This window comes from Poecilia latipinna, unplaced genomic scaffold (assembly GCF_001443285.1).
Source record: "Poecilia latipinna isolate Pla-1442-1.1 unplaced genomic scaffold, P_latipinna-1.0 Scaffold674, whole genome shotgun sequence".
In the NCBI taxonomy this organism is placed as follows: domain Eukaryota; kingdom Metazoa; phylum Chordata; class Actinopteri; order Cyprinodontiformes; family Poeciliidae; genus Poecilia; species Poecilia latipinna.
The window spans coordinates 203499-220937 of NW_015113290.1; the positions used below are offsets into that span (position 1 = coordinate 203499).

Sequence of the window (17439 nt, forward strand, 5' to 3'; positions counted from 1 at the left end):
ATTATGTGATCGGTATTGGTGATCGGCCCTCATGGGTGATCGGAATCGGAAGGAAAAAACCTGATCGGCACATCTCTACTTTTTACATTTATTTATATTAAATTTAATCCTCCTCTGGTCCACATGCCAGTCTCGGTTTTTCGCTAGTGTCACATGAACCTCGCCTCCTGCCTCTCTCTGGTTCTACTGGTGATGATTCCTGTGTGCAGGTTTCCAGTGGTTGCCATGGGGGTTTTAAAGTGGGTGGACTGGACCGTCTCAGAGCCCCGCTACTTCCAGCTGCAAACGGACCACACCCCGGTCCACTTAGCCCTGCTGGACGAGGTATGACGGCGTTAACAGGTGGAAGTGTTGGCTCCTCAAAGATGAAGTCTAAGCAGCTAATGTTGTTGGGCTCAGATCTGCACGTGCCACCAGCTGCTGCACCCGCAGGTCCTGCAGCTGCTCATCAAGCTCTTTGAGACGGAGCACTCTCAGCTGGACGTCATGGAGCAGGTGGGCGTCTCGGACTTTGTCCCGCTCGTTGCTTCTCTGAATCCTCAGTGATATATTTTTTTACTTCATTTGCAGCTGGAGCTGAAGAAGACTCTGCTGGACCGAATGGTTCACCTGCTGAGCCGCGGCTACGTCCTGCCGGTCGTCAGCTACATCCGCAAGTGTCTGGAGAAACTCAACACGGACATCTCCCTCATTCGATACTTCGTCACCGAGGTAACATGTTGAGCCTGGGTTGAAACAGGAAGAAATGCACCGCTGCTACTGCACTGCATTAATACTTTGGTCAGATTCTGTGAATCATCTAAAAGGATACAGTGCTTTGCAATAGTATCAACACTCTTTTAACTTTTTACATTTCATATTTTGAGAAACCTGTTTAGATTTCCTTTATTTTGTGGTCTGCATTAATCTACAACGGAGGATTAGGGCCAGGCCAAGAAAAACAACTATAAGAATAAAGTCAAAATAATGACAATAAAGTTGTAATTATGTCATAATATTACTTGCACAATCATTTCAAAATCCTGCTACTGATAATCTGATGCTGGTGTGTTAACAGATTATTTCCAAATTAGTAAAACTAATCCCTTCACAAGATGTTCAGTATTCTTCAGTTTACCACAGCTGTTAGTCAGCTTTTTGTCTCATATTGTTACAACTTTATTCTGGTAATATGACTTTCTCTTAATTTATTATTTCCTTGTTAGTCTGGCATTAATACTCCTCACTAATCCCACTTAATCAGACCAGATGTTTTATTTTTATAAACTTGAAAATGCAGAGTGCATTTGTATTCATCTGCTAAATTAAATTTTTTTTCTAGCAGTTGTATTTTGATATTTATTGAACATTATAAACTAGAAATAAAAATGACAGTAATACAATAAATGCTAAAAACTCAGTGAGTAGCAATATTTTTTTCATGACTCTATAAGAAAAAGGAGATCTGTGTTTTTCAATACGAAGTTCATCCTGGAGCGTTTCTCTTGAAGGTGCTGGATGTGATCGCTCCTCCGTACACGTCGGTCTTCGTGCAGCTCTTCTTGCCCATCCTGGAGAACGACAGCATCGCAGGAACGATCCGCACAGAGGGAGAACACGACCCGGTCGCCGAGTTCATTGGTAGGAGCCAACAGATGAAAATGAGTCCCAGAAGTAAAGTAGGCCTTTTCTGTTTTAGCTTCCAGAAGCCTGACGCGTGGATGACTTCTTATTTTTTTCAGCTCATTGTAAGTCAAACTTCATTATGATTAACTGAAAACGACACTGGAAAACCTGAAGGAGACGCTTTCTGCGAGAATCTAGGGTTCAGCCTGATCTCATCTTGGACTTTGAGGAGGTACAAACGGATATCTCTGAAGACGCATCTCAGTGGTTTTTTTTCCTCCACGTATCTTTTATTTTCCTTTTTTTTTTTTAAATCTAGCTTCATGCTTTTTCACAATAAAATGCTTGAGTATTTTTGTGATCTATTTAATTTTTCCACTAAAAACCCAAATATAGAAAATCTCCCACTTAAGCTGGAAAAACCTGTGCAAAGCAATAATTCCCACAGACTGAATTATCGTCAGTGTTTATTGATACCGTATGAAACAAAGAACATTGGTGTGATGAACTGCTCAACATAAAGTAGCATAATTCCTAGTTTGACATCAAGTCCTAATAAGGCACATTAAAAGTTGCATTCCCTGTAGTGCAGTAATCAGAAAAAGACATTCAGTGCTGCTTTGCTTTGGTTTCATCACAAATAAAAAGGTTTTGTCTTTATCATGCAGATAAATGGCTGTTCAAACATCTAAATTTCTCCAGAGAACAGATGCTTCAAACCTTCCAATTAAAAATCATTTAAGTCTCAGAATTTCAGCCTGCAGAAAATCTCCACTACAGCAAATCTTCAGACTTTAGCATCATTTTTTTTAAAAAAATGTATGTAAAAAAAAAAAAAAAAAAATCCCTTTTTGTTTGTATACAAGCATATAAAAATTTCCCTTCACCACTATGATAGGAAGACAACAGCACTGTGACCCGGAGGGAGGTCGTCTAGAGGTAATCTTTGGGGACGATGGGATCTCCGTACATGCAGTCCTCCTCCAGCGCCAGGTTGTACTGGCTGCCACTTCCTCCTTTGTAAGCGCTGGTCACAATCCTGAGCCAACCCTTCTCACCCTGAGGAGAGGAAAAAGATACCGAGAATGAATGACTGATAAAAAATTCTTATTTACTTAAAATAACCGCTGATCTCTCAATTTTAATTAAAAATTAAAGCTGGCTGTAACCAGCATTAAAAATTCACATAAAACCGTAACAGCCAAGCTGGTGTGTGCATTCAATGCAAACGCACTTTGTCACCATCTAGAGGTCAGAGTTATAATTCACATCTACTTTTAGCAGTAATGGGTTAAAGACTACAATCTAAATTAGTGCAATTTGGGATATTTTCAAACTTCAACAAGTAACACAAAACACTACATTTACGATTTTAGATACAACTTTGTTCTAAAACAAATAATGACCCGAGTCAGACTTTAAATCTCTGATTTTCCTGTATAAATTTCTTTCTCCTCTTTAAAACTGCTTATGGCTTTGCAAGCTATTCCCTAAGAAGTGAATCAAGTTTAAATTACCAGCATTCAAGAAGAAAGAAATGATACATGAGCAGCTGCAGCTCACAGTAGCTTAGATTTACATCAAATTTAACAATAATGGAGAAAAATGAATCTCCTCTGCTGAGGACTCACCCATGGCTCGCCCCAGGAGTTGCGAACGACCCAATATTCGACCCCGTCCTCGACGCCCCATCCCGCCACCGACACAATGTGGTTGATGGACGCGTAGTCCTGGTACTCGGAGTAGATGCCTCCGGTGTACGCGTCCAGCTTGGGTGTGGCCATAATCCCACAGCTGAAGAACATGAAAACACATCAGGTCACTTCCTCTTTCTGCTTTAAGACACATATGAAGTGGAACAAGAACAAAAAGTAGGATACAAAAACAAAACAGGAAGATATGGGTGATTTCCTGATCATGTTCTTCATCAACATATAAGAGATCTCATCAATGGCATCTATATCTATGGAAATGTTTTACTATAGATACAGTATTATGCAAATGTTTCATAGTTTATAGGATTACTGAAAGAATATTCTTCAAACCATTTTGTTTTAAAGGGATCTTAAGTTGTTTTTTGGGTTTTTAACAGGTTCTCTTGTTCATTTCCATCGCTTGGATTATTCAACAGCCATCTGTGGTTCTTGATAACGCTCAGATTTAAACTTAATGAAAAGCAGAAACATGACTGCAAACCTGAGCAGATTGTAGGTGAACCAATTGCATAAAAACACAAAGTAGGGTGTAATTGTTGAAAGAAAAACGATACAAGCCGATTGACTTTCTGCACTGAAATCAGCACCATGATTCGACCTAGAAATTATTGCGATAAACGATAATATTGTTATTTGAGACGATTCAGTAATACAGTAGAAGTGGCATAATAATGCAAGAACACATTCTCAAAGATCAATAAACTTTTAACGCTGTGACTGGAAGACATTTTAAATATCCAAAATAACAAAAGCAAACCACAAAACAAGTAAAATGGACATTTAAGTCTCTAAACAAAATTGTACTTAAAAAAGGGGGGCTAGTTGAGACCAAAGCATGAGACTCAAGACTTTTATCATCCAGTTTTTGGTAGAAAGAGACAAAAAATGAAAATTATTGAGATAATTTTACCATGTGATTAATTTATTTATTGATTATTGGAACAGGCCTAATTATATTCGCCATTGAATTTTACCCTGAACCAACCTGATTGGTCCTCTGGCATAAATCTCGGCCATCATCTTCTCTCTCCCGCTGACGGAGCCGTAGTCTCCGACCTTCCACATGGTGTAGTTCTTCACGATGTTGCACACTCCGAAGGTGGTGCAGGTGCCGCACTCGTTGAAGGGCTTGCAATCTTTCGGGGTCACACAGAGAACATGTTGATGTCTGGATGCGTACACCTAGCCGTCGCTCCACATGCAGTGGCAGTCTTACCCTGATCTTTAGCCTGGTAGTTGTTGCAGGTTTCATCTGGGATGCCGTGGGAGTTCGCATACTCCCAAACTCCGCTGTGATCGCCGCCGTGGCAAGAGCCTGCGTCGCCGCAGTCGATCACATGCTGCACAGAGAGGTAGGCAGAAGGCCACGCTCCTTTTCTCTGGATGTTGATGCGATCTAATGGGGGGGAATTTATGCGTTAAAGCTGCAGGATGTTACTTTTACTAAAATGTATTTTTTCCATATCTATGAAAACCGTCAACATATTTGTGACGGCATGGCATGAGAGATAATCTGTGGAAAAAGACAAGTGCCAAGTGGTCTGCAAAAATCCACCACTCGTGGTCAAAACCAACCAATCAGAGCCAGGGGTAGGGTCTTAGTGCTGTCAATCATCCCTGTGTATTCTGCTCAAAGTGCTAATGATGTAAAAACAACTTACCATTGCAGTCATCATTGGTGGCTATGCTAATTAGCCTTAGCATTGGTGGCAGGCTATGTTGTGGTAAACCAGCTGCGGCTTAGCAAAGAGCGAGCAAGCTGGGGTGAGAGTGATTGTTTCCAACAGAGTGGTCTGTTTCTGTAGTTAGTACTGGGAGAAGAGCTGATTTTTTACATTATACTGTCGTAACATAGTTTTAACAAATATGTTAAAAAAAACATTTTTATAGAAGTTACATTCTGCAGCTTTCAAAAGCAGCAGGAACAATAACCATAACGGGTTTCTGTTCCTGACAGGCCCGTCTCTAAGGAAATGAAACGACCACATACATGTAAAAATACATTCCAGCCTTGTGATGATGACGCCATAACCACTTGGCGTCTAGAAGCGCGTGATAGCTGGAGCGTGTTGACTCATACCTGCCATGGCGCTGGTGCTGCCATGCGCCCAGCAGGAGCCGCAGTACTGCGGGATGTGCTGGTTGCGAGTCGTGCTGACGAAGTTGGTTCCGTTGACGTTCCTCCAGTCCCACACCTTGGGCAGGTCAGAGATGTTCAGGTACTCATGGGGCCGAGGACCGGTTCTGGAAACGGAGGGGAACCCATCAACTTTCTGCTCATTTTTACCAATTTATCTTATACAATTTATGCAGGAATTGAGCAAAATTACAACTTTGTACTAAGAGAACATTTAAATCCACAAAGGCTCCATTTTTAATCAGCTACTACAATCATACTTCAGTCATTGCAAGTGAGCTACGTTCTCAGTTAACATGTCAAGGTTACTTTTCACACTTCTGTTTCACTTCTTTGATTTGAAAATAACTCAAACACGTACAAGCTGCAGAGGGATAACAGTCTCTGCTGCTCAAGCATGCTAAGCACACACACACACACACACACACACACACACAAGTAAAAGGAACCAGACAGGTGGATCTGCAGAGCTAAAATGACCAGTTTGCACTAATATTCATTTCAGGAAACAGAAACACTGAGGAGATAACAGCCAGCTCCAGTAACATGTGGCATTTCAATCCTAAACTGCTTCCTGCATGAGTACTGTACCAAACAATACACAAGGACAATTTTAGGAGAATCCATTTTTGCATATAGGTTATGCAAAAGTTCTTATTCAATTATAAATAATCTGTAATTGGTGTAAAGTAATGCAGTAGGTGTTTTAATGTGTGCAAATTTAAGAAGGTTTTGATGCAAAATGCCTTAAATACAAAAGTCAAGGCGTTAGGGCGGTCATTCATCCAGCGACTCGTCGTGTTTTTGAGTTAAAAAGTTGACACAAAATTTGAAAATATAATTTCATAATTATGTCTTGTTGGAAGTTTGAAAGATTAATAACTGAACACCAACTATAAAATCTTAAAAATGCAAATAATAAATAAAAAACTTAAATAATTAAGCAATGGCATAAGGAAAGCCTGGTGGCCCGCCAGGCTTATAATACACTGGGGAAACCCTGATAAATAACAGGATATTTTTTTTGCCGTTTTTAATAGTTGAAATAATTTCATGATTGAGAAACTAATAATTAAACTTTAAAGTTTAATCATTAAGCTCAGGTTTCGACTGCTTAGAATAGCGATCAATAGGAATGTTTAATCTGATACCACAAAGTGCTAACTGTGAACTTTCCTCCGCGTTCACAGGAAAATAACTCAAACATGTTAGAGAGAACCTAACAACTTTCTTTTTTTTTTTCCATCCTGCTGCCCCTGAGTTATGATGTGAAACTAAAAGCACCATCCATTCATATTATTAAGGCAATGTGGCTTTAAGACCTTATTGCCAAGCGATGAGTGTCTGTTAATGAGCCCACTGCCTTAAGAGGCTTTAGGACGAATTGTTGCTTTTTTGTGAAATGACAGCAGCTAGAAAGTTTTTGGAAATGTCGTGATACAAATGAAGAGCTCTGAAATTTCCAGGTAGATGGTTGAGCTGACTGAGAATCGTATAACTTTATAAAACACAGTGGACCAACACATTCAGATAGGAACACTACCCAAATCATCACTGTGAACAACTTTCTGAACCTAAAATAACTTCGACTCTGCGGCTCTCCACTCATCCTCCAGACACTGAAGGCTTTATTTCAAAACTAAATTGCAGGATTTACTTTAAAAAGTGAACTTTTGACATCTGGGCAATGGTCCAGTCCAAGTAAGTTGCTTTTGTCCATTTCATGGATGAATCTAAGTGTGGTGGTGTTGAACCTCGGACTCCAGCTGCAGTCCACAAATTTTGAACATGAGCTTTGCGTCAAATTTCTGTCAAATTTACGGCTATCCCCCATGCATACGCTCCCAGGTTTTCCTTCCACTCAATTTTCCATCCAGCCTAATTTGCATAGATATTTTGTGGCTTACCCTCCACTCTATAAGAAATTCAATAGAAATAAGTCAATCAAAATTTGCAGAAGCAAACATTTTAAATATGTTCATCGGGGTTTAATGAATCTTTGTGTTTTCTTTGTGAATTGAATCACTAAAATCCAAAGAACTTTTTGATGAAATTCCAATTTACAGAGAAACACCTGGGGAAAATACTTCCCATAAAGTTTACAGCCAGGTTTCCTCTTTGCACCAGATTATGCAGCTGTAGTCCAGTAACTTCCTCAATCTAAACTGGACCGAACCTCGTGATCTGTCAGTTTACTGCATCTGTTCACTCAAACTGGCACAAAACCATGAGGAAAACGAAACTAAAAAACCCCCACACTCAGCAGGACCTCATTTTAAGTCTCTTCATGTGAATTTTGTCCACTTAAAAACAATAACGTATTTTAAAGTGAAGTTAATCCGTATAAAGAAGTTACAGAGCTGCTGCTGTCTCCGATCAGATTAGCTAGCGGCTCATACTGAAGCTAACCGCAACCGACGGTGTTGGATAAGTAAGGGAAAAAAAATATATATTTTTTTAAAACCGACTTTAATTATGCTAACTTTTATAGATAAATGCTAGTGAAAAAGCAGTGACACTTTACCTCAAACCGAAGTTGTTTTTCCTCGGTGTGCGGACATAACACGGCTCATTCTGGTTGAAAAACACTCCGGCGGACACAGTCGAGAGGACGACCGAGAGCAGGACGCAAACCGCTGCAGTCCGAGCCATGTACGGCACCTTTCTGTCTCACTGGGACGGAGAGGACAGGTTAAATGGACCCTGCTGCAGCGGAGACGAGCTGGACACTGGTGGGTTGGTGGGGAAAGTCTGCGGTGATCATCAGCCGGTGTTCCGAGATTTGGGTCACATGACCTGACCGAGGCGGGCCACATGTCCAACCTGCAGATCACGAGTTGCACAAAAACAAGATGACTGGGCACATTCATGGAGAGCACAAAACGTAGAAATAAAACATTGACTGGCATCAACAATAACTGCTCAGAAAGATAAAATGGGTATGAAATGAACAGATCAGGTGGTGAAATGGACAGGGAAAAACTGCACTCTTCATATTAATTCAAAACTCTTCAAAGAGTAGACGGTGATGGTTGTGATCTCCTGTAGCAGTCTGTTTTACAGCAGATTTGAAGAAGCCTCTGACTGAAGAGGCTCTGCTTTTCTAAGACTACAGTCACACTGTAGACCTTAATGCTCAATTCTCATTTTTTGTGAAATCTATTTTTTTTTTTTTTTTTTTTCATTTTCGTTTATTTCCAAATATTTGTGACTTTTATGTGATCTGTTTGAACTGTCAGGCAGGCATGCGCAGTAGAGGGCAGAGAAGGGTCACATGGTGAACGTGCTCAGTGTTTGCAGAAGTAAACATGGATGGTAATGATGGAGCATATTTTGTGATTTTGAGTTGTGTACTGTAGTCAGCACATTAAAAACTTAATCCATGTTATTATCTGCTCTAATTGTTATTTCTTCCCATTTATGCACATCAGGACGCAGAATAGTGAAGCTCTTAAGAACAGACTTACAGAAGATCTGGTTGTAAAGTAAAAATAGAATAGAAATATTGTAAGCATGCAAAGATAAAAAAATACCAATAAATCACATACAGAATGGTCAAAATGACACCTTTAGAAACGTACTTATTAAAAATTCAAGTTCAGAGAAATAAGCAACCGAGTAGAATCGTTTAAAAAAATACAAATTTTGTTGGTGTGTTTGTGAATTAAAACAATCAGGTTGCTTGCAAGACTATGGAAAAAAAACTGCATGTATCAGCAAGGAGTTTGTTGGATGTAGCTGGGAGGAAGGATCTGCAGTAACGCTTCTTAGTGCAGCCAAGCAGCTCTCCAGTTCAGCCACAGCTTCATGCATGGAGTGGGAGACTTTGTCCATCAGTGATGTTATCTGTCCAGAGCTGATGACCTTTTCTCACAGCTTCCTCTCAGCGGTGGATAAGCTGCTGCTGCAACAAACCACAGCTTAGAAGATGGCTGATGGCAACATAGTCAGAAAAGGTCTTCAGCAGCGCCCCCTGCAGCCCAGAAGACGTCAGTCTCTACAGTAGGTGGACAAGTTATACAAGAACAGGAAAATGTGTTTTTGTAAAGATTTAAAATAATTTTAGAAATAATTATAGTAAAGGAAAATACTTTTATCCATTGAATTAAAAAAATGGGAAAAAAAACCTGTTGAAAAAGAAAACCTGACAAAACCCCCCAGTATCACATCCCCTTCTTCTAATTTCATGTAAAACAAGTTCAATTGAAACACTTTTTAAATTTAGACTTTTTAGTCTGACTGGTGTTTCAGAAACGCAATCAGTGTTTCACAGCTTCCCGTTTTCTTGGCGTAAATGTCTGACATACAAACCCGTTTCCCTTTGTTGCTTTTTAAAATGAGGAAGACGGGAGAACAAACCACTGAATAAAACATTTTTCTTTCCATATGCTGGGAAGTAGCTATAAAAACTAAACCTGTATTTGTGCTGACTTGCATCTTTGTTTTATGCTGCCATCGCCTGACCAGCTGGAGTTCAAAGGTCTTCAATCATGTGAATACCTTTGTCTTCACATGATTGAAGACAAAGGTATTCAATTGAAGACCTTTGTCTTCACACGATAAAGCTTCGACACAAATGTATTAGTGATTTTGGAACAAAAACAACCTGGAACAAATGCAAAAAAACATCTTAAAGTTCACATACTAGTTATTTATTTTTTCAGATGGCATTGCCTTTAATGAGGGACATCATGATTGTCAGACATGTGGAAAGACACCGTTGTGCAGGACTCTGCTACTAATACAACATTATACATGTTTTTTTTTCTAAACGATTTTTCAAACTGTTAAAACCTGCAGTGAGAACGTAGTGCTTCATGTAGAGTCACTGGTCCAAAGTGCAGTGGTTCCTGCCAGATTTATTTGATCCACTAGAAAACACAATGTGTAAGACATAATGGCATACTCCTTCGTTGGCATAAAAGAATACCGTTAAAAAGATTCCTGCTGATAAAAGGTGGTTATTTTTAAGAAAATCTGCGAGGTATGTGTTAAAATCTGTCAAAAATAATCACAATACACCTGATTAATAAGACAAAAATAACAGTTTCTTTTCATTTCTAAGGTAATATTTAAACCTTCACATACTAATCTAAAACAAAAAGGATAGAAGAAATGGAGCTGATCAGTAAGCTGGACAAAGTGAAGGTCAGTGTTCGATCATCATCATTTATACCACGTCTGATTTTACTGATCGGCTGCTATTGAGTCACATTAAATGTAATCAAACACCACTTTAAAATGTTTTCGACAAACTGGAGGAGCCTCAGCAGCCGGGGCGAGAGAGGTCGACTCGGAGGTCGAGGAGTGGACCCCTGGCTCTACACCAGCCTTCGTCTCTTGCAGTCGCGCTCCATCTGGTCTTCAGGCTTGTTGGTTGGCGCTCCCAGAGGAGACACCTGGTTCAGCATGGAGTCTTCAGACGCCTGGCCAAACAGCGCCATGAGCAGAGCGACGCCGAACCCAGTGGCACGCTCGCCCTGCAAAGACAGGAACCGCATGAAACACCAGCGACTGGCCTGCTAAGTTTACCTTTAACCGTCTGATGAAAGTGACAAGAACTAATTACATATTTTTTAGGCAACTGTATGGATCTGATTGAATGTCACATTAAGCACAAACACTGCTTTAGATAAACATTTTCATTTATAAATTAGGACAACAGTCACAGAAGGAAGTGTGATTTATATCGTTAAACTGCAAATCGTAAATGCATTTAATCATATTTTCAAATTTATTGATTAGAGCTGCAGGGATACACTAATCTCGCGGTACAATACGTAATATTCTGCTCATGATACGATATAAATCACAATATTCAGCAAACAATACTATTCAATACGATTCAATACATATTTAAGATTTTCTAAAAGATTTTAGAGGGACAGAGGGATTTTGGTGACATTTTGTGTGTTTCATAGACTTTGGTTGAATTAATAAATGTTTTTGTTATACATTTGCTTTGTTTAAATGCTAATTGTGTGGCTTTGTGTATCTGGTTATGCAGAAAATGAACTTTTTTTTGTCTGATTCACTTATATTAGATAATGTAACTTATCTATTTCATTATTTAATTAATTGTAACTGGTTGTTTCATCACATGTCATTTTTAATCTACATGTGCAACTGGGTTAAAATGTCGTGTGTGATAGCTGTCATTTAATTCATGTGGATTTGACATAAAACTCAAAGTAGGATTTAATGTATCAACACTCGCTGATGAAAAATCGATACTTTGAGAAAAAAATATCAATAGATACTGCAGAATCAATAAAATTGCACAACCCTATTATTGATGTTTTCAGAAAAAACAGTGAGAAATAAATAGTAAAACAATCCCAACAATACGGACAGTTTTGGAGTTTAAGTGTCATTAATGGGAATTTATTGTGACGATAAGCCAAAATAGTTATCATGACAAGAAGTTTATCACAATAAATAAACATTATAATAAATGTCCATCTCTATAAGATATTTGAGGACCTGATGTTTACCACCATAAGAACAAATGTTTTCTGAGACTTTAAAACCATTCTGATGCAGCAGAGAGCAGCTGTGAGCAGTAAAGTTAAATAGTTACTCACTGCATGAACTGGAGAAGCGATGTCGACATGGACCCAGATGCCAGGCCAATCGAAGCCCAAGTGGGAGCCGATAAAGAGGCCGGCACAGGAGCTCTGGGCATTCTCACGGTCCTGAAAAACAAAGTAAATAAAATAACCATTACTGCAACTAATCTAAATTCACTCTCTCCAAACCAGCCTGTGTGGAACAGCATTTAGCAGCTGCCTTAAATCATTAATTAACCAGCTACATTTCTGAAAAGCCCAAAAGTGTTCATTAAATTGTACTCTGGCAAGAAGAGGAGCCGAAATTCCTCCAAAGTAAAAGACACAACCAGTTATCACAAGCACTTTTTTTAAATAGGGCCAGGCTGGTTTGATACATAAAATCATGATTTGAAAACTTCTTTTTGTCTTTAGTTCAATAATCAGAGACATTTAAATGCAACAACAAAAAAAAGCCAAAATAGAATAAAAATCTGTAAAGGGGGGAAAAATGTATTACACACGTGTATAAAAAATACTAAAACTACCAGGTAAAACTTTTTTCTATAAAACAAACAAACAAAAAAAACCTTTATAAGCAGGCGAATATAAATTCAGACAACCAAAGCATGCGTCACGGCTGCACCAACAATCGTTTCCCTCCAAGTTCAGTTTTCATGCTTAGAGTAAAGAGACGTTCAGGACTCGGTAGTTTGCCACTTACTGCCACAGAGTTTTTCATGTCGGCCACAGCCGAGGTGAACTCGCTGAAGTGCAGCTCGGGACAGTAGACCAGAGGGTGGGCCAGATCGCCGCTGCTGCGACCCGCACGCACACACGCGCCCTCCCACTGCTCGCTGTTGGTCATGACGGCGGCGTGGTACTTCCCTGTGGAGATTCCCTGAACAGAAAACAAAGAGCAGAAGTAAATACGAAGACAATACCTGCATGACGGCTTCCTGTGCTGGTGCGTTTAAACACCTGAGCTCCCGTCAGAGTGGCCATATCCAGGATGATGTCAGCAGAGAGATCTTTGGAGGCGTACACCACTCCGTCTGCCAGCACCAGTCTGCCCTCTGCATCCGTGTTGTTGATCTCCACCGTCCTTCAGACAAGACAAACCATTTACAGCAGCTGGGAGGAGAAAACGCAACTCTGAGGAATGAAATGATTCAGAAAGAGTCTCACTTTCCGGAGTAGAGCGTGTGGATGTCATCGGGTCGAGTGGCGGTGGGTCCCACAGAGTTCTCTGCCAGGCAGAAAACCGCGTGGAGGTTATCCTTAAAGCCCTGAGGACGGCAACAGAGAGCGGCTGGTCAGAACCGCGTCCAGAGGCAGAGACGACATGAAATCGTTTTATTAGTTGCCTCACCTGTTTGATGGTCGCCTTGAAAGCTCCCAAGATGGCAGCAGCTCCACCGCAGTCTCTCTTCATCCCAGGCATTGTAGTCTAATAAGACACATGTATTTTTAGTTTTGAAAACAACTGGTGAAGTTAACACATTTATGAAAAGATGACAAAACCTCCAAAAACAAGATAAGCAAAGAGCTGCTTCATTCAGTTAATATTTAAAGTGATTAAATATCGTAGAAGTTACTTCATCTTTTTGTCAGAGTGCATGCAAGTCATTTTGTTCCTCGCCTTTCCCTTGATGCTGAGTCCACCGGTGTCGTACACGATGCCTTTGCCGACCCATGCGATGGTCTGCGTCGCCCCGTCAGGAGTGTGGCTCAACACCGCTAACGCAGGAGGATGCTCTGCAGCCTTCCCGACGCCGTAAATACCTGAGAGTGGAGGGGGAAAAAAAACAAAACATAACTGCTATTAATGATGAGATATTTGAACAAATTGATTCACGTCAGTTTATAAAGTTATTCTGCCCTGAATGAATCTTATTCCAAAATTAAACCATAAAAATATCAGTAAGTTTATTTCTAGCCCTTTCATCATGATAGAGTCACACATATTATTTTTAACTCTTTGAGGCCTAAGATTTGAAACTTAGGCCATTTGAGGTCTAAGTTTCAAATCTTAGACCTCAAATGGTTAAGATCTCAAATAAGATTTGAAGATATTTTTGCTTGTTTTAATTGTACGCAGTTCTTTAAATGCCCTGTGAGTAAATATATATTTGCCCATTTATCCATAACAACTGGAACTTTCAGTATCTAGTGAGTTATTTTCGCAATTTACCATCTATTAAGAGCACCCCTCAGGTTAATTTCACTCCCTGCTATGGCGTAATAACCAGATACCTTTCAGAAACCGTTTGAATTTTTCAGATAGCGCAAAGTGTGGCACAATTACGGTACTGGAAATTTGGCCGGGTTGTCGGTGGCACGTTCGGTCTAGAAGGGTTCATGAGGAATGAAAACAAACTGACAAGTGGAAACATGTATTTTTCTTAGTACTGGTATAGAGTTTTAATTTTTTATTGGGACAACCCTGTTACCAATAAGTCAATGGTGCTGCAACACCCTCCTATTTCTTACTATTTGCAGAGCTGAGAGCAACAATAGAAACTTTTATAAGTACAGAGAACCACAAACATGCAAATGCTCTACCTCCAAATCCTCTTTGTTTCAGTTCCTCTCCACGAATGATGACTGGAGTAATTCCTAGTTCACTTCCTACAGCCTTTATTTCCTGTAACAAAAACAGTAAAATGATTAAAACTTGTCAGAATGGCAACACTTCATTTCAACCACCTAATGTGGCTTGTACTTCAGTTTATGCTTAAGGAATCAAAAAAAGGATTTCAGAAAACCAAATCTCTAAAAAAATCTGGGAAAACATTATGAGGTAAAATATGAAGGTTTTCCAAAAATAATGACTTGCATCTAGGAAGTGGTCGGTGTTCATCTCACTGCAGGGCGTGTCCACAATGCAAGCTGCCAGCCGGACGCCATCAGCAGCATTGGAGAGACACTAAAATTAATAAATAAAAAAACCTTATGTGAACCGGGGCTGGACAACAAATCAACTATAAATATCGCAATAGACAAGTTATCAATATCAACAGATAAAACATCTGATAGAATGTCCAAAGGCATTCTGGGAGATGTAGACAGAGGAAATGATTCAGCTGCTCAACCTCTGAAAGCCAGCTAAGCTAGGTTGGTGGCTTCAGCTAACTCACTCATTTTTGGTTGCCTGGCAACAATCTGTTGAGTAACTTGTGGTTACCTAGCAACAACCCATTGAGTAACTGGCACAGCAGCAGTTTCAGGTTTTGCCACTGTGCCTCATAACTGCTTAAAAAAAAAATAATAATAATAATAAACAATTTGGAGTGAAAACTGGCTAACAGGAAAAGTCATGTCACCTGTTTGGTAGTATTTTAAAACAAAAAAATTAATAATTATCAGGAGTGACAGTTATGCATATATTGTAATAAGTTTTTCATCCATATCGTCCAACCCTAATGTGAGCGTTAGAAAACGAAATTATGTGACTGAAGGAGGGGAAACGAAGCAGATAAAGGTCATACCTTGAGTTCTGCGTCATTCAGGAGACTTCCGTCGTTATCGACGACCACAAACTCCACGGTCACATGCTTTTTCTCAGTCCTGCGAGAGGATGCTGAGCGCCGGGTGAAGAGGGGGAAGGCCCTGGCAACGGCACAAGCAGAGGCGAACACATCTGAACGCTCACACACCACCTACAGAGGACAAGACGTGTGTGTTAGCTGATTAATAACCAATCAGGTTTATCAGGGCTGATCCTGACATTTTCACTAGGATAGACACTGACCACAATGCAGCGGTTGCTCCCTGCAGGAAGGCAGGACCGGATCAGGCGGGAGAGGAAGTGGACAGAAGCCGGGCTGTTGTGCCTGCTGACCCGTGAAGGAAGAGCGGCCACCACGGCTTGGTTTAGGTACAGAGGGCAGCTATCTGTGGGGTTTGGGTTCAAGGTGCTGAGAGCTGCCTGCCAGGTCTGAAAAAAATTAAATTAAATAAGGTGAAACTTCCGTCTCTCTGTAAGGAAATAAAGCTTTTTGGTTGCATTTTAATAGACGTTCAATAAAAAAACATTAAAACAGTTTTTCAATGAGTTTATGGAAACATACATATTTACATTTAGTCAAGATAACTTAAGGTGAAAATATAGATGTCAAACCTGAAATAAATATCATGCAAGAGAGGAGTTACTTAATAACTGGGAGGTAAGTGTGTGTGGGTGAATGTTTATGCTCCAGAAACTTAACCTCGTCATCGTTTTACTTTTATGTTTTTGCTGTGGTAAAAGACTCTGTCACCTCTGTCCTATTCTATTTCCTGCTCAAAATAAAGTTTTGTTGCAACACCCACACATACCATCACGACACATAATAAAAGAAAGGTTGGAAAAAATGATTTGAAGACTGTAGGGGGGAAATTAACGTAGGTAGCAGACTGCAATGCCTAAGATGGGATCAAAGTTTAACCTCTCTTTTTGCTTGGATCTGATTGCTGGGCTTTCCTAACCTCTTATCAGTAAGATGAACAAGATTAAAAAGTCTCGCCACTCTTAAAAACGTGAACAGCAAAACAAACAAACGGAAAATAGAACCTTAAATGTTAAATCAGAATCGTCGATCCAAAATATACGTATCAATTTAATACTTAAGTTTGCTAATGACGCCGTTTTTTTTGTTTTTTCCCTGTCATTTCCAGGTAACGGAGCACCAATAAAAAAAACTATCGTTTTTTTATGCTAAAACAATATGAACATATTTAAAAGTTAGTCTCTTGGACTACTTTAACAGTAGATAATACCAAAACATCTGTAGCAGAACTTTATTAACTCTCAACGTGTTAGTCTGCGTTATCTTCAATTAGCGTGGCGCTAACACTAGCAAACACCCGGCTACAGCACTTCCTCACCTCTTTGCTAACGACGGGCTGCAGTTTTCCTTTGATGTGGCTCCAGCAGAGTTGCTGTAGGTTGTTCTGCTGGCCCAGAATCAGGACGGGCCGATTCTGGGGCTCCGAGTCGCCGGAAGAAACCTTGAACTCCAGGACCACGTTCGCCATGTCTGCGACCGAGGAGCCACCAGCAGCAATCCGCTGATGGTCAGCGCTATGCTACGTTTAAGGCGCTCAAGGGAACTCGGAACTTCCACTTTTCATCAGCAAACAAATAAACAAAAAAGACGCTAAATCGGATTTTCTTGGCTAATTGGTCAGGCCAAACTAGTCAAAATGTTACTATTTTACTATATAATTTTAAGAAACTTGCAATACATATAACTCATTTTCCTTTTTTGGGTAATATTGTGGAATATCATTTTAGAGTATTTATCGGAATTATGTCTTCGGTGAGCCACAGAAATAATGTTGACAAAACTAAAATTAGCTCACATTAAACTCCATTTCATCCACTCCTTTACATAATGTTTTGTCACAGTTCAAAAAGGAAGCTCATGCAATCTCCTACTCTACACTTTAA

The 17439-nt window shown here is 39.9% G+C and overlaps 3 protein-coding genes across 3 annotated transcripts in view; 1 reads left to right on the top strand and 2 right to left on the bottom strand.

Annotated features, from left to right (window-relative positions):
- nelfcd (negative elongation factor complex member C/D) overlaps window positions 1-1777 on the top strand; it is a 10958-nt gene extending 9181 nt beyond the window's left edge. Inside the window, exons 11-15 of the mRNA XM_015044423.1 lie at window positions 210-324; window positions 400-495; window positions 571-711; window positions 1491-1620; window positions 1722-1777. Coding sequence (XP_014899909.1) covers window positions 210-324; window positions 400-495; window positions 571-711; window positions 1491-1620; window positions 1722-1756 — 517 coding nt within the window. The 3' untranslated portion in view covers window positions 1757-1777. The remainder of the gene's footprint in view (window positions 1-209; window positions 325-399; window positions 496-570; window positions 712-1490; window positions 1621-1721) is intronic.
- Window positions 1778-2055: 278 nt separating this feature from the next.
- On the bottom strand, window positions 2056-8258 carry ctsz (cathepsin Z). Its single transcript, XM_015044424.1, has 6 exons — window positions 7982-8258; window positions 5401-5564; window positions 4537-4716; window positions 4306-4456; window positions 3237-3399; window positions 2056-2664 (listed from the first exon to the last, which is right to left on the bottom strand). The coding sequence occupies exons 1-6, from the start codon at window positions 8107-8109 to the stop codon at window positions 2539-2541; spliced, it is 912 nt and encodes a 303-aa protein (XP_014899910.1). The 5' UTR covers window positions 8110-8258; the 3' UTR covers window positions 2056-2538.
- Window positions 8259-10087: 1829 nt separating this feature from the next.
- On the bottom strand, window positions 10088-17111 carry npepl1 (aminopeptidase like 1). Its single transcript, XM_015044425.1, has 12 exons — window positions 16875-17111; window positions 15760-15945; window positions 15497-15667; window positions 14845-14934; window positions 14571-14652; window positions 13648-13790; window positions 13378-13455; window positions 13194-13294; window positions 12987-13110; window positions 12730-12906; window positions 12042-12152; window positions 10088-10937 (listed from the first exon to the last, which is right to left on the bottom strand). The coding sequence occupies exons 1-12, from the start codon at window positions 17022-17024 to the stop codon at window positions 10779-10781; spliced, it is 1572 nt and encodes a 523-aa protein (XP_014899911.1). The 5' UTR covers window positions 17025-17111; the 3' UTR covers window positions 10088-10778.
- Between the last annotated feature and the right edge of the window lie 328 nt (window positions 17112-17439).